Source organism: Dermacentor andersoni, chromosome 2 (assembly GCF_023375885.2).
Source record: "Dermacentor andersoni chromosome 2, qqDerAnde1_hic_scaffold, whole genome shotgun sequence".
NCBI classification, from domain to species: Eukaryota; Metazoa; Arthropoda; class Arachnida; order Ixodida; family Ixodidae; genus Dermacentor; species Dermacentor andersoni.
Window position 1 is genome coordinate 124,618,306 of NC_092815.1, and position 20,136 is coordinate 124,638,441.

At 48.1% G+C, this 20,136-nt stretch overlaps 1 protein-coding gene and 1 long non-coding RNA gene across 2 annotated transcripts; both read right to left on the reverse strand.

Moving 5' to 3' along the window:
- Positions 1-1,466: 1,466 nt before the first annotated feature.
- Positions 1,467-17,964, reverse strand: LOC140215841 (alcohol dehydrogenase [acceptor]-like; the record flags this gene model as incomplete). The annotated part of the gene is made up of 2 exons (XM_072286158.1): positions 1,467-1,936; positions 17,876-17,964. Coding segments are annotated over 2 exons (231 nt in total), but the record flags the coding sequence as incomplete, so codon positions are not given.
- LOC126541168 (uncharacterized) lies at positions 4,113-12,857 on the reverse strand. Its single transcript, XR_008614717.2, has 3 exons — positions 12,728-12,857; positions 12,131-12,308; positions 4,113-4,330 (listed from the first exon to the last, which is right to left on the reverse strand). It is a non-coding gene; the product is annotated as an uncharacterized lncRNA (long non-coding RNA).
- Positions 17,965-20,136: the final 2,172 nt, after the last annotated feature.

Here is a 20,136-nt window from a genome sequence, read left to right on the forward strand (position 1 = left end):
AAGTTAATGGAGAATACCTTAGTAACTTGCGATTCGCTGATGATATTGCCTTGCTTAGTAACTCAGGGGACCAATTGCAATGCATGCTCACTGACCTGGAGAGGCAAAGCAGAAGGGTGGGTCTAAAAATTAATCTGCAGAAAACTAAAGTAATGTTTAACAGTCCCGGAAGAGAACAGCAGTTCACGATAGCTAGCGAGGCACTGGAAGTGGTAAGGGAATACATCTACTTAGGATAGGTAGTGACCGCAGATCCGGATCATGAGACTGAAATAATCTGATGAATAAGAATGGGCTGGGGAGCGTCTTTCAGGCATTCTCAGATCATGAACAGCAGGTTGCCATCATCCCTCAGGAGAAAAATGTATAACAGCTGTGTCTTACCAGTACTCAACTACGGGGCAGAAACCTGGAGGCTTAGGAAAAGGGGTTCTGCTTAAATTGAGGACGACGCAACGAGCTATGGAAAGAAGAATGATGGGTGTAACGTTAAGGGTGATAGGAAGAGAGCAGATTGGGTGAGGGAACAAACGCGAGTTCATGACATCTTAGTTGAAATCAAGAAAAATAAATGGTCATGGGCGGGACATGTAATGAGGAGGGAAGATAACCGATGGTCATTAAGGGTTACGAACTGGATTCCAAGGGAAGGGAAGCGTAGCAGGGGACGGCAGAAAGTTAGGTGGGCGGATGAGATTAAGGAGTTTGCAGGGACAACATGGCCACAATTAGTACATGACCGGGGTAGTTGGAGAAATATGGGTGAGGCCTTTGCCCTGCAGTGGGCGTAACCAGGCTGATGATTATGATGATGTTCTTAGGAAAGCGCCAAGAGAAGTCCCGCTTCAGTGCACGCCTCATACATAGCTCGTTTCGATGGTGACAATACATTGTGCCGCTATATTGATTCAATACTAAACAAAGCACAGCAGCGTTACCCATTCGACCATACACAGCGGCCCAGGTTGGCGGGAATACGGTTAGGCACATACATGCAAACTTAGTCCCCGAAAAGTCTGAAGTACCGCAAGAAAGCTAACAAAAAAAAAATATGGGGTTTTACGTGCCAAAACCACTTTCTGATTATGAGGCACGCCGTAGTGGGGGACTCCGGAAATTTTGACCACCTGGGGTTCTTTAACGTGCGCCTAAATCTAAGTACACAGGTGTTTTCGCATTTCGCCCCCACCAAAATGCGGCCGCCGTGGCCGGGATTCGATCCCGCGACCTCGTGCTCGGTAGCCTAACACCATAGCCACAGAGCAGGGAATGCTATCACCTTAATACTTCCGAATCATACTATATCCTATCACTTCTCGCTAAATTTGGGGGATTCTCTGAAATGCGTGAACGTTCCTTACCATTCATCTGTTGAAGTTTTGACGACACCAAATTGACAGCAGAGAACGCAGTTTGTAAATGTGAAAAGCTGAAAATTGTATTTCAACTTAAATATGGAGGTTTGAAACGCCAATCTTGATCGAAATACATTATTTGTTCAGCTGTTTAGAAATCATTCACTGATATGGTTCTAAAACTTTATCACACTTTTTTATGATGTTTTATTTTAAAACAAGTATAGCAGCTGACTACACAGCCCTGAGTGCTCCTGAGAATTTTTGAATTCGATGTTCAATGTCCGAGCGATGAAAAGTGTGAAATGCAAAGTGCGGCAACTGACTAGTCAGTCTGCGTCCAGCAGTGCTAACGCCGTTGACGACGGCGTCCTCTTTGTCTTTCCTTTTCCATAATCCAAGCTGTTCGGCATGAGAAAGTCTGGCAATGCTTTTGTCACTAAGGTCCGCTGTCTTGTATTATCATCTCAGCCGCCTTGCTGCCGATCATCATGGTTGGCGCGTTAGTGTTTCCGCTCACGATATCTGGCATCACGGAGGCATCGGCCACTCGGAGTCCGGTCAAGTTGCCTCGAACCCAGCGTAGGAGAACCGTAAGTCAGTATTATGAGCAAGTTTTGAAAGCATCTAAATGTTTCCCCTCTTATATTTTTTATGATACTTTCATTGCATCGATTGTTGTTAAAGTGTTATAATGAAATATCCCCGTCCTTTTCAGTCCGTGAAGATGTTCGAACAGCGAAGCTGTGTTAGTTACACCGAGGGTTAAACCACGTAACTCAAACTTTGCTTGCAGTCGATATTGTAAATTTTTGTTTCACCATTTTTTCACTTCTTTCCGCTTTTGCGTGCTTCGTGTGGTGATCATGGTTTACGTGTGCTTCTCTTGCGGCATCTCTGGCATCTGGCATCTCTAGCGCGCAGCTCGGGGTCGGCCCTACGACCACGAGCCCGTTCACGAGCGAACTCTCGCTGACGCGAGCAGTAGGCAGCTTCTTCCTCAGGAGTACGCACTACTCGTGGTCTTCCAATAGTTGCAGTTGGGATGGAATGTGCGGAAGCACTTATCCAAAGCTCTGTACATTGGGCGCAAGGTCCACCACTGGAGATGCGAGCGATGCAATCGTTTTGGCGATCAAGTAGTAGTTAGAGGCTTAATTACTCTACGCTAGCTAAGTGGGCATTTTTCATTCACACGCCTGTGTATCGGCGTTTTTTCTAACTGACGTCTTATGGTCTGACAAGTGACGTGGCTGCCGGCACTTCTTGCGCCAGCAAAAGGTATCGGCATCCACGCGCGCGCTCCCAGTATCGAGTTTAACTCGCTGGGCACTCTTCGTTGGCCGCAAACTGCTGGAATATCATATGTTTCTTTCGCGGCAGGGTGGAATCAATAGTCGGTAAATTCGATGCCGATCTGGCTCGATCGCCGAAAATGCACCATGTGACAACCGTATGAGATTCGCGTATAGAATAGCATTCTCACTGGGAGAACGGGGTCACCCCAACCCCTTTCCCCCTTTTGAGCTCTTTTCCTCTCCCGCTAGGTCATATGGCCTCTTTTTAGCGAAGTCCGACAACGACGTCACAAGGTCCGCATAAACAGCTTCGCTGTAAATGTACCACATTGTTGACGTTCTGCTGAGTAACTTCAGACTTTTACAGTGCTGATTGCAGCACTACATATTTGCTTGGTCGTTCAACTAGTAAAGAAGGATATGATGTTTATGCCAATTGAGTAAAGAAAACTCTATCCACCAGAGCAGCCATTTCTAGAAGACGAACGTTCTTTCTGCTGCCAACATTGTTACGCTGTAACAAATAATTTTATTGACATTTGGAGCGTTCCCTTTAGTACTGCGATTCTATTTTTTGCGAATTAGACAATTTCCCCTCCTTGCACAGACCAAGAAGTAGTTGGAGGCTTAATTACTCTATGCTAGCTAAGTGGACTATATTTTTCATTCTCACACTTGTGTATCAGCCTTTTTGTTACTGACTTCTTATGGTCATCATAACATGACTTCAATGGATAACCAAATCAATATAGACATAGAGTTCCGTGAATTGTGACACTGCGAACCGACACCAAGTCAAGTTTCTTTTTACAGGCCCCAGTTGCAAAGCTAGGCACATGTTCTTCGCTTGTTATTACCACAAAGCACAACGCACAATTGCACAAGGGTACAGAGCCGGACATCGTGGAACTAGATAAGGAGGTCTACACATAGTGGAACTAGATAAGGAGTTCTACACATAGTGGAACTAGATAAGGAGTTCTACACATATGTGTTGTTCCACGTGCCTAACTCCTTCGTGGACATGTTTTTCCTCTTATACAGTTGTCAGCTAACGGTATCAACATATTTCGGTTGTTGAACAGGGTACGCTGTAAGCGCTACTCCCTGGTGTCTAAAAAAGGGTATCAGCGATCGTTTCCACAGGCCATTTCTGCTCAGAATGGGATACTCCATTTTGTTGTGTGCCATAGTACACGCCTGGTTCTCCAATACATGTTACCCAATCCAATGGCTTACGGAGCACTTGTGCACTAGAAGTGCTCAAAAGCGCTTATAAGCTTTAAGGATTTCGATATCCCTTATCACTTCTTACGAGTCAAGGGTGTGCCTGGGCTGTAGGCCAGAACATACGTTCCTCCATTTTATGGTATCTTAGGTTGTGGCAGTATTCCCATGTATTGGTGTAGGACACCATGTGCGATCTCGCAGGAGTCCTATATTGATATACCGACCTGAGCCTTTCGTCCAGGATCGCCTCCGCATGTGAACCCATCGGCACGGTGCAGCACGTGTGCCAGGATGGATATGCCCAATGGCGGAAAAGGCACTCGATGTACCCCAAGCTCCACTGGGCACCTGCCTCAGCACAAGGTGGAAAGGTGACGCCCCATGGCTTGGCACCGATGCTCTTCATGGCGCTCGTGTTGAGCATCGAATCGATGAAGACCCTCGTACCTACGAGCAAGTTCACGCACGACTGTTTATCGGTGAACCGAATCGGTTATCAAGATTTCAAGTAACTTTGCTTTTTGGTTGCGTTCGCCAAGAACTGCCCTCGCCCTCGCCAAGAACAGGCGCAAGCGGGAGCCGTTGACGCAAGGATGAATTGTTATTTAATAGCTAAACGTTTGAAAAACAAGAACAACTTCGCGACATCAGAAATGAACACGACGAAAGTAATTTCCAGAAATTTGGTGAAAACGACAATTCGCCTCAAGCACTGTGATGTTACCCTTGGCCACGGCTGGGCGCAGGCCCACACGCGCCACGGTGACTCGAAACAGACTCCCCCTTGATCTTGAGTTCCGTCGACTTATCAAGTGTTGGGGACACATGCACCAAGGTGCGCAGAGAACCACGTGACCAGTTTGACGCAGTCACGTGTTTGCGTCATGCAGTGGCGGCTTGCTATCGATTGGGGCGACCAATCGACGGGATCTGGGCCATATTTTCCGCCGATTTTGAAACTTCAAAGGCAAACTTTAGTCGCGCTACAAGTTGTTTGCTTTATTGACTGAGCTTTGAGATCCCACACTGAACTTTTCGGGACGCAGGCTTCCATTTACATAAAGCAGCTTATCACAATGCTTCTTAATGCCCCGTCATTTGTATACGTGAGTTATACGTTCTCCTCCTTCCTTCTGCTTCCCTTCTCGTCATATTCTCATGCCTGCTTCCTCTCGTCAAGATTAGCAGACGTGGTTCTTTTCTGGTCACCTTCCCTGGTTTTGTGTTCGCCTTCTGGTTTTGTGTTCCGCCATGCGGGTGCCCAGACGAGCCATAGAAACAAATGTTAGTTCATTACGAGCGACGAACAACGGAACAGCATAGACTACAAGGCGAGCTGCTCGAAAAATACTTAACACGAAGGCAAGGAAGACGGACAGAGTGCTGCCCGCCTTCCTTGCCTTCGTATCAAGTTTTCCCGCACTGCTCGCCTCAAGAATGAAATGTATCAACTCGCGCAGCAAATCATTCTACTGTGTAGAGGACGAAAGATCTTAGATAAGCTACCGGAGAATGCTCCGACCACAGCCTTTATGTAATTACGGTAGCACTCCGTGATGGTGGTGGCGATGCTGCTAATCCATAAGAAAGGGGACGCCAAAGACTTGAAAAATTATAGACCGATCAGCTTACTGTCCGTTGCCTACAAAATATTTACTAAGGTAATCGCAAATAGAATCAGGAACACCTTAGACTTCTGTCAAGCAAAGGACCAGGCAGGATTCCGTAAAGGCTACTCAACAATAGATCATATTCACACTATCAATCAGGTGATAGAGAAATGTGCGGAATATAACCAACCCTTATATATAGCTTTCATTGATTATGAGAAAGCGTTTGATTCTGTCGAAACCTCAGCAGTCATGGAGGCATTAAGGAATCAGGGTGTAGACGAGCCGTATGTAAAAATACTGAAAAATATCCATAGCGGCTCCACAGCCACCGTAGTCCTCCATAAAGAAAGCAACAAAATCCCAATAAAGAAAGGCGTCAGGCAGGGAGATACGATCTCTCCAATGCTATTCACAGCGTGTTTACAGGAGGTATTCAGAGACCTGGATTGGGAAGAATTGGGGATAAAAATTAATGGAGAATACCTTAGTAACTTGCGATTCGCTGATGATATTGCCTTGCTTAGTAACTCAGGGGACCAATTGCAATGCATGCTCACTGACCTGGAGAGGCAAAGCAGAAGAGTGGGTCTAAAAATTAATCTGCAGAAAACTAAAGTAATGTTTAACAGTCTCGGAAGAGAACAGCAATTTACAATAGGCAGCGAGGCACTGGAAGTCGTAAGGGAATACATCTACTTAGGGCAAGTAGTGACGGCGGATCCGGATCATGAGACGGAAATAATCAGAAGAATAAGAATGGGCTGGGGTGCGTTTGGCAGGCATTCTCAGATCATGAACAGCAGGAAGACGTGGCCGGCAATTATTCTGCATGAGCGCCTAGCTCTTCCCTTATGACGATGTACATATCATTTCCCCCTTTCCACCTTCCGAAGAATAACGCCGCAGAAGAATTGAGAGGTGGGTGAGTTGGAGCCTGTCCCCACTGGAAACTGGGAAGCGCGAAAGAACACCGACAAAGGGGGAAAAAATGTCAATTGGATAAGCTCATGTGACAATTATTAAAAAGGGGGGGCCCAACAACCCCCTCTCCTCCTCCTCTGACCAAACCCGTCGCCGCAGACGCGGCTGCTCAAACGGTCGAGAGCGCGGAGGAAGTCATGGAGGCGCAGGACGCACAACACGCACCTAATAAATGCAAAGCGCTAGACCCGGAACAGGCCGAGACCAAATTGCAAACACGCGACCAGAAACTCCGCGAGCGAGTCGACAGGTTCGAAGACAAGGTTGACTCTATGATGGCGCAACAAGCACAGCAAACCATGCAGCTGAACCGCGCAATAGCTCACCAAACCGCGCAAACCAAGCAGCTGAGCAGTGCAATAGCACAACTCACTCAAATGGTCGCGACGCTGCAATCGCGCATAGACAACATTGAAATGCGGCTCCCGGACGTAGCGTGTCGCCCGGTACGGGCGACCGGAAAGCCGTACCTTAGGCCGGTACCAGACGAAGAGGTGCAGGGTCAGCCGAATGGCAAATAATAATGCGGACAGTCGCCATGGCTCGACACGACACCACACAAACACAACGCCCACGACAGCGTAACACACAGAACACGTACACGATCTGGCAGTGGAACTGCATAGGGTACAGGAGGAAACGGGGGCATCTTCAAGAATTCCTACGCAACCGGAAACGGCCGGACGTAATACTATTGCAAGAAACCAACGACCCGGTCAAGCTGGCCGGTTACAAAGCGATCGACGAGGCCGTGACCGCGGGAGCACCGCCGGCCGCTACAACTCTAGTGAGACGTAACCTCACCGTGGCGCAACGCGAACTCAAGAACGTTACAATACCGCACATACCGATCGAGCTTATTCCGACAAAAGGGCGTGGCCTGTTTGTATTGAACGTGTACAGCAGACCCAAAGGCAAACATCGCTTTAGCACATTACTGCGAAAGGCGAGCGAGGCAGCCGGCGACGGACCCTTAATCATCGCGGGTGATGAACCCGCCCCACGCGGCGTGGGGGTACAAGTACGAAACGCCGAAGTTGGTAAGCGCCTGTGGGAAGACACGCAGAATGAGGGGCCGCTGCTCGTTACGGACCCTGCCGCGCCCACACGCAAGGGCAACAGCATATGCGCGGACACTTCGCCCGACCTCACGTTCACGAAGAACGTCACTGGCGCGCGGTGGCATAACACGCAGGAGGACTTCGGTAACGATAACTCGGTAATCGAGATCCAGGTGGACGTGGGACCGCGCAACCATCACCACGGTCATCGGGACGGCACCAAGGGCAACCACTATCGACTGGTGGAATGGGACGCGTTTCGCAAAGCCCGGAAAGAGCATAATCGCATAATCACGGCAGCGAGGCAGTCGACGACATCGAGAGCTGGACCGCGACGCTCAGGAAGGACGTTGAGGCGGCAACGCGGGAAGTACCGCCGGAAGCACACCTAGAGGTGATAGATAGTGAAATCCTACACATGTGGGAAGCCAAGCGCAGCCTGCAAGACAGGTGGAAGCGTCAACGACACAATCGAACGCTACGCAGACGCATAGCACGGCTAAACAGGGACATAGAATACCACGCATTGCAGGTATGCCAACCACAATGGGAGGAGACGTGTAACGGTATGGAGAACCAGCTAGCAGGCCAAGATATGACACCTCCTTCGGCATCTCTTGGGTTCTGAGGAGACCATATAAGCGCACGCGCATAAGATCAAGAGGCGAGTACATGACTACGAAGGCACGTCCGCGGACTTTCTAGAAGCCGTGCGAACCCGTTACGTCAAGGCACCTAGCCTCGTCGCGCATCCGGCGCACGCGGGGGAGAGTAACGCGCAGCTAGATGAGGACTTCAGCGTAGCTGAGGTGAGGGCGGTACTGCACAAGCTCAACAGAAAATCGGCGTCAGGCCCGGACGGGATAACGAAAAAAACGCTCCGTAACTCCGAGGACGAGTCGATAGAACGGCTGACGGAGAACATCAACGCGTGCTGGAATGCGGGCGCCACACGGAGATCGTGGAAAACGGCGCGCATAATTATGATCCCCAAACCGGGCAAACGGGTACAGATCGACAATCTTCGACCAATATCCCTGACGTCCTGCGTCCGCAAGGTCATAGAACACGCGGTTCTTACTCGCCTTACCAACTACCTCGAGGACCGAGACATGGTACCGCACACGATGCTGTGGTTCCGTCGTGACCTTTCTATGTAGGACGTCATGATCCAACTCAAACACCACATCGTAAACAATCCCACGCGATCCACAAAAGCACTGCTCGGTCTTGACCTCAAAAAGGCGTTCGACAACGTAAAACACGCCACGATACTTGAAAGCATACGAGAATTGGGACTGGGCGAGAGAACGTACGACAACGTACGGGACTTCCTTACTGGCCGCCGTGCACGCATAGCGATCGGCGGACTGGAATCGCAAGACATAGACATAGGTTGCACGGGCACGCCGCAGGGCTCCGTCATCTCGCCCATGTTCTTTAACCTCGTGCTTCTCGGTTTACCCCAGAAACTAGCAGGGATAGAAGGCCTCCACCACAGATTGTACGCCGATGACAGCATGCTCTGGGTTGCTGAGGGAAATGACGGCCACGTTGAGCAAACGTTGCAGGAGGCTGTCGACGCGGTGCAGGAGTATTTGCGCGACACGGGCCTCGAATGCTCCGCGGCCAAATCGGAGCTCCTGCTCTACAGACCCACGCACAGGGCCCGCAAACCCAATAACGCCGATTCCGCAGCCGAGTGCACAGACACAGAAATTAGAGTAGCCACTATCGGACAGCACCGTCATCCCGCATGTTCACAATATTAGGGTACTGGGCTTGAACCTATCGGCCAATGGCCACAACGGCGAAACCCTACGCAGGCTAGAGCGTGCGGTTGATGAAACAATCCGGTTGCGGAAAGGTACCACAAACAGACATAGTAGAACGAAAGAAAGCAATCGCCTGGTACAGGCGTTCGTAACCAGTCACATAAAGTACGTCGCCACCTACCTCAAGTGGCAGGTGACCGAACGAACGAAGCTAGACCGCCTCATCCGCAAGGCGTACAAACCTGCCATCGGATTGCCAGTCAATACCAGCACGGATAAATTTCTCAAACTGGGTTCACACAATACCCTAGACGAGATAATAGAAGCGCACAGCGTCGCGCAGTACGAGCGTTTGGCAAAAACCAGAACCGGACGGCACATCCTCGAGACGCTGGGCATCAGCTACCACACGCAGCAGGGCGAAAAGGCCGCGATACCCACACCGATTCGCGAGCGCATCGTCGTTTCGCCGTTGCCCCCGTGATGCGCCCGACGCATTACATCGGCCGGCGCAACAGGCGCGCGTGAGACTTGCAAAAGAAATACGGCAGCAGCAAAGAAACCGTTTATGTAGATGCGGCCCGTTACAAGCGGCGACGCGGTTTTGCGGTCGCAATCACGGACCACAGCGGAACTTGCGTTGCGAGCGCGACGATACGCACGGAACAGACGGAGGTGGCCTAGGAAGCAGCGATAGCCCTCGCGGTAGCCACCACGGACGCCGAGGTGATAATAAGCGACTCGCAGGCAGCGATACGCAACTACGCTGGCGGCCGGATCTCCCGGGAAGCGGCCCGCATTCTCCAAATTCAACAGGGCAATATTTGCCGTCAAAAGGACAGTTTATTCGTACGGACCCCCGCCCACACGGATCCCCCGCTCCCGGGAAACGAGACGGCCCATGCCGCGGCTCGAGGACTTGCATGCCAAGCCGCGGCGCCCGCTGGCAATCCCGACGTCTAGCCGACCGCGAGAGCGATGCGGAAGTGGACGTGGAGGGATCGCATGACCACTTTCAGAGACGTCACGCAACACTACAGATTGAACAGATGTAAATGCCCACCACCGCACTCCAAACTAAACATGAAACAGGCGGTTGCCAGGAGGCAATTGCAGACACCCACGTATCCGAACCCGGCGATCTTTCACCTCTGATACCCCGACATTTATTCGTCCGACGATGGTAAAGCGTGCGGAGCCAGAGCGACGCTGCAGCACATGCTGGGGGCATGCACCGGTAGCGAGCAGCAGGAGTCCCCGACGAACGGGGTAGACATGGCAGTCTCGAACCGCGGGGCGCGTTGGGAGGCGGCCCTGCTCAGGCACGACCTCGCCGATCAATTGTGGGCCGTCGGGCAGGCCGAGGAAGCCGCCTGAGTCCAAGGACTCGAGGCCGACACCTAAGCTGGGGTCCTTATGGCCCCACCCCGCCCAAATCGCCGGACATTTAGAATAAAGTTTTCACTCACCCATGTGACAATTATTTCTTTCCTTTTGTCCGTGTCTTCTCGTGCTTCCCAGTTCACAGTAGGAATATCCACGACGGCGCGATATGTCGTCGCATAAAATACATGGATAAGAATTCACTTATGACCACGATAAGGAGGGTTCGACCCACCGTGGTAGCTTAATGGCTATGGTGTTGAGCTGCGGGGCTCGAGGTCGTGATTTTGATCCCGGCAGCGAAGGCCGTGTTTTTATGGAGGTGAATTGCAAAAACGCCTTGCATTTCGAAAAAACAGAAAAAAAACAAGATTTATGCGTATATTAAAGAGCCCCAGCTGGTCAAAATTAATCAGGGTTTTCCCCCTTACATAGCCTCATAGCCGAATCGTGATTTTCGCAAGTAAAACCCCAGACTTTAGTTAACTAATAATCACTAACAATTTCAGGAAAAAGGCATATACAGTCAAAACGAAATGACATTCGACTGGTAATGTTCAAGGGTACATGCACAAACGCGCAAGTACTGTACATGTATTTTATTTTGCAACGTAATAAATGTAAACTGTCTCTTAGTGGCACTCGAACCTCGGCGTTGGAGTTCTTTAGGTTAACTTTAGGTGAACGCAACGCACGAAGTGAACTCAGAGACAACTGTTTTCCATTAAGTAGCCAGTTAAGTATGATGCCACCTTCTTGCGTGTGACGTCACTAGTGATGTCATTACTTCCGCTTTCTGCTTCCGGGTTTCCAGGAAGTCCGCCAAGGTTGTGCTCCCGTGGCGGGTCTCTAAGTCTACGATTCTGTGCTTTGTTGAGCGGCAATCAGTGATTTCTAATTATTTCTAATTATTTCAGACACTTTAGTAATTGAACTTGTAACTAAACTTATGCTCTGATATCATGTCGGCAATGGAACCCATGAATATTGTACTGTACTATCTTTTTCTAATTTTTCTGGTTTATTTTGAATTTCGTCCCAGGCCATCTCAGTGATTTCTAATTAATTCTAATTATTCCAGATATTTCAGTAACTCAACTTGTAACTAAGCTTATTCTCTGATATCATATGTATAACAAAACCCATGAATTTTGTACTGTACTACTCTTTTTTTTCCTTTTTTCTGATTTATTTTGTATTTCCTCCCCAATCCTCTCAGGAGGTGAACCGCAAGTGCTGCGCAAGAAACGAGGGTGTCACTCGATGCTCGTGCCACTAATAGACATAAAACATGAGAATGAAAGCAACACAGTCTTAGCACATTTACTACACTAACACTACTTGAGTGCTCGCCAGCAAAGAAAACCGAGGCCTACTGAGTGCGTCGCCTGGCTTTAAGGTGCCCGCACTCATTGAGGTCACCAAGCTTGTTACCTCGAGCAGCCGCTTTAATGTCATCTGGGTGTTGAAAAATGCCGGGGTTGATATCCGGGTATTCATCGGGATCCTTGGAACGCAGAGTAACGTGTCCACGTGATTTCGGCCGATTGTTAGTCATGGACACTCGGAATCCCGGTTCGTTGAATCTTGGGCCGTAGAAGCGGTCATAATCCTGTACACAAATAAAATAGAAGCTAATTAATAAATTTATTTATTTATTTATTTATTTATTTATATACCCTAAAGGCCCATGCGTGCATTAGATAGGGGGGGAAGCCAGTAAACAGCAGAGAACATGCCAGATCAAATCAAAATCACAAAATACCTCTTAAAAACACTCGTGCTTCAAGTTAACCAGGTTTTGTTTGTGATCATATATTCATGTTCCAATAATCATAATCCCGTGACCTGAAGCTATTACAGAGAAGAGCAGAAAGGCACATTTGCCCGATAGCAATTCAAGGCTTGTATCCAGAAATACTGGAGCAATAAACACGAGATGTTGTCTCGCGTCTTATGTTGTCTAGTTCTGTAGTCTCTAATGCGGCTGCGTTACGATCTCTAATTTATTAAATGAAGTCAACACATCACCTCCGGCAAAATGCCTATGTTGAGTTGCTGAGCCCTGTCTACTTGCGTGGCCGGTGTACTGGAAGTGAGAGTCACTTCAATATTGGGTATGTCGGACTCAGCCGCATACTCGGAGCTTAGGAACTGAAGAGCTTCGATGCCTGCCGGGATTGAAATAATACCTGGCGGGGACAGTGGGAACAAAAAAAAAGATTAATATTCCCTTGCCAGCCTGCTTGTTCGCAGTAGCGCTAACGCCTCAACAAAAGTGTTTAGAGCGAGCGGTACACAGCAGAGAACATGCCAGAACATACCGAAACAAGCGGTGAGCAGCAGGAAAGGTATAAGTTTGATCCCGATGCGATGTTACCCACCAAGAACATGTGTGGGTAGCGGAGTACCAATGGAATAATTAGAATTTAAGCAGCTGAAAGATATGCGAAGCGAATGCGCATACCTAGCGTACACAATATTTGCGCGCCCCAACACACATACAAACACAAAAAGAAACACACGCCAACACAAAAGCAAACGCACACGCATACATGAGCTCAAAACAAACACACGTGTGTACCTACTTCAAAGCGAACAAAGACGAGCACCCAAAGTAAATTAGTCGTAGTTTCGCCCGAAAGCCGAAGCATCGATTGCGATAGCAAATTAGTAGGCAGCTATACAAAGTAAGGATAGTAGCTTTATCGGCCGTATAAACTTGGAAACATTCGCTTACTAACAGAATTAACAAGCATGGTGTCAGCGCGCATAAGCAAACATGAACACATCGCACTCGATGAGCTCGGCGCGTACACGCTGTCAAGCCGCTGGCATGAGCAAGCGCGGGAGTAGCAGTAAGTGAAGTGCTCTTCGTGATGTCTATCGCTTCAACGCAAGAGCGGCGAGAACACAGCGCGCACAGATGCCTGAGCCGTCTGCAGATCCCTTTGAAGATACGGCGCGTGCGACCGTGCGCGGCCGTGCAAAGCACGCACTTGGCGGAGTCGAAGCTGCCCCCTCCCCCCCTGCTTCGCTCGCTCGCTGCCTCCCCACTTTCCTCCCTATCGCGCGCAAGATTGAGCCGCCATCGTGAGTTCCCCTGCGCCCGGTGGCGAAATACGCACTTGCTGCAGGAGCACACCACTAAGCACAACGCCGCACTCTTCCTCCATCCCTCCCGTCCCCCTACAGTCTTTCGCGCGACGGAAGGCGGCGCGTTTGCTCTCCGTTATCCTCCCTCGCGCGTGCGAGATTCAGTCGCGATCGTCGGCTGACCTCACGTGCTTTCGCTCGCACATACATACATACATACATACATACATACATACATACATACATTTTAAGTATCATCTTAAGAATGTCATCGGTCATAACAGTTTTCCAGCCAAAAAAAAATCAACTTTTCCGATTCTGCTTGGCCCGACTGTGCCAACTTATTTTTCTCTCGCTGGAAGGTGGCCACTCGCATCATACTCATTCGGAAGTTCACTTGCACAAAAATATTTTTTTCTGAATAGCAAGACAGTGTAAGCCTAAACAAATGGATCTGGTCGAGCTCGGATGCAAAGGAGACCAACATCACAGTCAGCCTTCGCGCGCAACTCCAGAGTTGCACCGCGTTATGGGAGGCAGTGCACTCTCAGGTTTTGTGGCTGATAGCTATTTAGAAACTACGTGCGCTCTTGCAACGCGAAATTTAACTAGCCTTACCTTGGAGATTTAAACACTGTTCTGTTCGAAGAGCTATGAATTAGGCTAGTTGGTGTGTATCCATTTTCCTTGCGCTAAGTACTGTAAGACACAACAGGAATGAAACGAACACAGGATAAGAAGCGGACACGAAGTGACACAGAAGAATGCAACCATATGTCACTTCGTGTCCGCGTTTTTTCCTGTGTTCGTTTCGTTCCTGTTGAGTCTTACAGTACTTAGCGCGAGAAAAATGAATGTTCTATTCGATAGATAAAATTAGCGTCATTCCACGTTACATTTCTCATCAGCCTGATAAGGCCAAGGAGCCACGATTATATTTAAGGAACAATTTTATCAATCTTCAACTCTCTCGCGGGATTCAGCATGTCGACTGCCTGCCTATTCGACCAGCCTTCTTGGCCACATTAAGGACACTGCAAGACCACCTGATTGTTCGGGTCCGTTGTAGTCACCGATGGCATAACCAGCCTGACGACCCGCCTTTAGGAAGATGTCGCTCAGACGCGTGCTGGTGTTGGCGTAGTTCACCGGCATCTCGCCGCTGGCTCCGTGGTATTCTGCGCCGTTAGAAAAAGATGCAGACGGTGGAACTGAATGAAATCGAAAATAGCGGGCTCTTCCTTGAGCAAGGCCGATGGTGTAGATTTCAATATAGTGCCAATGAAATTTGAAGTGAAGATGTTACGTCATCAACTGCCAGCAAATCACCCTGCAAGGCCCCATGTAACTCTGCGGTTCTTATTTCCAGTGCGTAGGTCGTTTCACGAGTAAAAGAAAAGAAAGGACAAAGTGGTTAATCGAAACAGAAAATCTGACTTGTTACCCTACTTTAACGAGAGAAGGCGATACAAAAATAGGCAAAAAGAGAAAAAAGGCAGTGTAGACGTATAGTATCATACACACACGCACACCCGTGGACAAATAATACCACATCTCAAGCGCGCTCCAGTTACCATCAGTCAGTATTGTAGCAGTCTAGCCACGCCGATCGCCCTAAAAAAAATATAACAGCGATTTGGTCGCCTGTGGAGGCGACTGGTACGCTCGACCTTCCGAAATATTTTAGTTCTCGAATCGGTCCGTCATTGTCGGCAACGCATGCCGTAGCACAGAATTTACTTGTAATCCGAATCACGGTATTTCAAACAACTGCGTCTGTGCGATAGCACTGCCACTCGATCAACACAGAAGCCATGGTGTGTTTTTTACTGCGCAATGAAGCAATGTCCTAGGGAACCAAGGTTAAGTATAACGTTGTTGTGTAATGCTCGAAATGCTCGCAATAGTATGCCATTCTCATGGGCAAGGTAAAGGCATGGAAGTTACACAGATAGGAATATCGGTTTCCTAACCTGCGCTCGAAGGGGGAGGAGGAGGAAAATGGGGACATAAAAGGTAAAGGAAGAGAGAAAGCGACACCATCAAAGCGAGTTTGCGCAGCTGTTCGGCGAAAGCGCATCATTTTCTGTGCAGGGAATCGGCGAAGCCGCGTTTGGATTGCCGGCATTTGACGCGCATCTCATCCACAAACGTAGTGGGCATCAAAGTAGGGGCAATACGCTGCGACATATTGGAGTTCCGTGTATGTTACATTGCAGGCCATCCGTCGGAACAGTCACTCTTTCAACTTAATTGTGCCTCCGTTGTGCCCTCGACGTAGACTGCGCGCAGCGCTGGAGGGTTGGGAAATACGGTGGCCGTATAGGAGTATTCCTCATAACACGTGTAGTCTGCACGAAGGCCTTTGCTAAGGGAAATGAAAGTAAGGTCTTGCATAGAAGGAGTCGATGAGTTGAAGGCGATATGTGCAAAACTTCAAGGTCATGGGATAATGGGCATAGCTCTCCGCGATCATTAAAAAAAAAGGCGACGCCGTTTTGCGAAATTAAGCGCGGTAATTTGCAGCGCCGATTTTTAGCGCAACATTCTTGTCGTTCTCTTTGTTGTCAGTTAACTAAGCATCATCGTCGCCATCGGCGTTGTCATGGCGTCGTCCTTATCATTCCGTTCGCTGCTTTGTGCAGTGCGTAACTTCATGTGAATTGTGGCCATGTTTGCGTCGTTTCTTTACTTCAGTAGCAAGATGTAATTACGACTTACGTTGGTCCCCGTCGTCTTGTATAAAGCCTCTTGCGTGTAACGTCAAAGCTGATCAAAGCTCCGCCCTGAAATGATCACAGCTCCACCCCTGAATCTCAGAGATAACAACCGGCGTTCGCCGAGTGCATGCCAGATGGTTCCACAATGCTGTGTCGCAGAATGACGCAAGATGCAAAAGATGGTAATAAAACAGTTTGTGGAAATGTGCAAAGACAACAAGCAAGAAATCAGGAGAGAAAATTTTTACAGAAGTGCGAAAGGCAATGCCTTGTCCCTTTAGGCCCGAGCTGGCTGGCTGAGAAAAAAAGCATACACGTGCAAGTATGTAGTGTTACCAAAGTTTTTAATAGATTTAACCGTGAACTATCCCGCTTATTTGGGAGCGTTTTATAGCGAAGCTGTTAGCCTATAGCAGGTAACGATTTTTCGTGTTCGTCAGCAAAAAAAAAAAAAAAATGTGCATATCTCCTTTGGAATTCGGCGTACAACACACATCTCAGTATTAACTTCAATACAGAAAAGCACAAAATAAGCGTCCAAACCATGTGATGGATGATAAGGCGCCTGTGAACAATGCGAGGCACATTCCCTGCCCCCTGTGTTTCCCGGTAAATATTACGGTTACATAAACTGCTCCGGTGAGAAAAGAGCATCATCAGGATACGAATCAGTGAGTCACGTCACCCAACTTCATATATAAAAGGGAGATCTGCTTAGCAACTCGTTAAGTTCACTGAAAGACCGCTGTGGGTAGACCACGCAATTTTAAGACTCCCGAAGAGCAGCGTGAATACGATGAGCGTCGGAGGAGTGCAAAATCGTAATGCTCAACAACGGTGTCGTACTAAGACTACAGGCTGAACAATAAAACATTTTATATCCCCATCGACGGCATTTGAATGGTTTTCCAACAGCTTTGCTGGTGATCCACTTTTTCATCATTTTCTTTTTGGAATGAGCCGTGCTGCTTAATTATAGACTAGCTTTTGGAAATGTAGGCGCTTGTTAACTCTAATGTATCTCTTCACCACGATATAACTGCGTCGTAATACCATTGAATAACTTAATAAATGCACCGTATGCTGCAAGTATGCAAATCTTCTACACTGGTTCACGTCCATTGCTTTCTTTGGCTGTCTATTTGTGCGCGTCGATACTCCTTTAGAAATCGGGTCATTCAGCGACGTGCAGTCATCCAACATCATTAAAACAGGTCCTTTTTTGTACTAGCGATGTTGTAAATCAGCTACACGAATCACTCTTTGTTCTGAGTACTCACCATCAAGTTGTCCCACGCGATAGTCTTCTATGCCTCTGAAATGTGGCAGCACGTCCTCGTATGCCCAACCCTTTGCTCCATACTATCGTTCCCAACGGTCGTAGTCGTGCCGGTTCCCTCTCACCTGGAGCATCGCGTTCATCACGCTGCTTCCGCCGAGCACCTTGCCCCAATATGGACAATATGGACAAGTGTAATACCAATGTCACATGATCACTTGATCGCCATCTGATCCGATCAGGATCAAATTTCCTGATCGCGAACGACAATAGTGCTGTAAAAATTGTAACATACAACTCTGTTTTTATAAAATATTTCGTTTGTCATTACCAGTAAGACTATCATCGTCTGCTGATTGTCTGCAACTCTCAGGACTACATGGTCGTTAGCCTACGACCGCGATGAAAAGCCTCGATCGCGATGCCCGGATCGTGACTGTATAGATGCAGATCGAGCAAGATCGCGATCGAAAGTGACGGATTAGCAGCACTTCATGCGGATCGATCTCAATTCTGATCGGGCCTAACCGCGACAAAACTTGACCGTGGGACACCGGTATAAATGTATGCCCAAGAACATTCACTCTCAAGAGCGTGCCGTGCTAAGAGGCCTATGCTGGACACCAGGGGCCCGTATTCTCAAACCCTATCGTTCTTGAGTGGTCTGTATCATTGGCTGGCGGTATTTTCTAATAATATGCACAGCATCAGGATTGGCTAGAATTTGCTCTTACGAACAATTCTAGTGAAAGCACTTTTTGTGAATACGAGCCCCAAAAAATCACGATATAGCTTCAATGCACGTGGAAAGTATCACTTTTATACATCACCAAGAACGAGCTCTCATGAATGTTAGCAGTGATGTCGGCTTTAGGGAATTGTATGACGAGTGTGTGGGGTAACCACTGCCATGTATATCCGTATCGAAGGTCAGGCTGTCTCTGTAGAGATGAACGTGCGTTGATTGATTACTGTATTGAGAGTAATGGCAACAAACACATCGGCGGCCTTTCCACTGCGATAAATTCTTGAATCACGGGGCTTGAGGCGCGAGGTAAATAATTGTTCTTCAATACAAAAGCCGCTGTCTTTTGCTATTTGAAGTAGACTTCCCGTGCAAAATAAGGTGCACTTATTGTGCAAGTTGAAATGAAACAAACCCACGCCAATACACAAGAACATTTGTTCTGATGCATTGGCATGGGTTTGTATTTCTCGCCCATCCCTAACAGCATCGCCAGCGTTATGCGCGTTATCTGTTGCAGTAAAGCACTTTTGGTCGAGCCCGTTCAAACCACCGTACGTACCAGGCCGTTAATATAGGGGAAACTTTTCCAATGTTTCAATCTGTTTTTCCTTGTTTATTTTTTTCAAGTTAAATCACCGTTCCAACTTAAAATAGTGAACTGTGTAGCAGGGGATAAATCTTACTGCTGATGAACGTGGGGCGTTCTACATTATATACTTTTTACGACGTTATTACTAAATTGTATTATACTTCGAATTCCATTTATTTGGTAAATAGTGGATCCCTTCTGTCAGCCAGGCGCGGCTTTTCAAGCCCATGAGGTTTGCCTACAATTCGTGCTGTTATACTGACTGAAAAATAAAGGTGGGCGTGCGTGTATGCCTACTATAAGGTTAAGTATGTGCTAAAACGAGCGACCGCTATAGCACGCGCTTTTTCATTGTAGCTCGTACTGAACGCGATAGTAAGTATGTATCTTTTCTTTCCTTCTTGTGTTAACTCACATGTGCCACTCTGATATCAATTGGCAACTATGATCGTGAGTGTTATAATAAGCATCAGAAGGGCGAAATCAAGCACAGCTAGCTATATTTTACCGTAACTGGTACATGACTGAGCAACACAGAAAGTAATTTATAGCATCACTGTCTCAGCGTCAAGACTTCTTCTGGTGATCATCAACCTCGGCCAGAACTGCCAAGGAATTACGGCGTACATATCCACCGGTGGCCTGTCCATGAGCCATATGTTTAATGTCTCGATGACACATAAATAGTTATGGTTCAATTACTGTCATGCACACTTACACGTGACGACAAGGCGGCTACCCTGAGGCTGAACTATAAAATCCCCGCTGCGCACATGATCTACAGTGATGCTGAAGGAAGAATTAGAGCTGCATTTTTCTGCCTTTCCTTCTTGCATTTTCCTTAGAAACATTTACACACCTGATCCCGATAAGAAAGACACGCATTCTTCAACGGGACGGTCCAGTAGGCCCAATCATCATGACCACCCATGACCATGCCGGCAATGGCCGGTATCTGTCTGGAAGCTGTCTACAGTCCTCCGGCTTCCAGAAGCTGCACCGAGACGT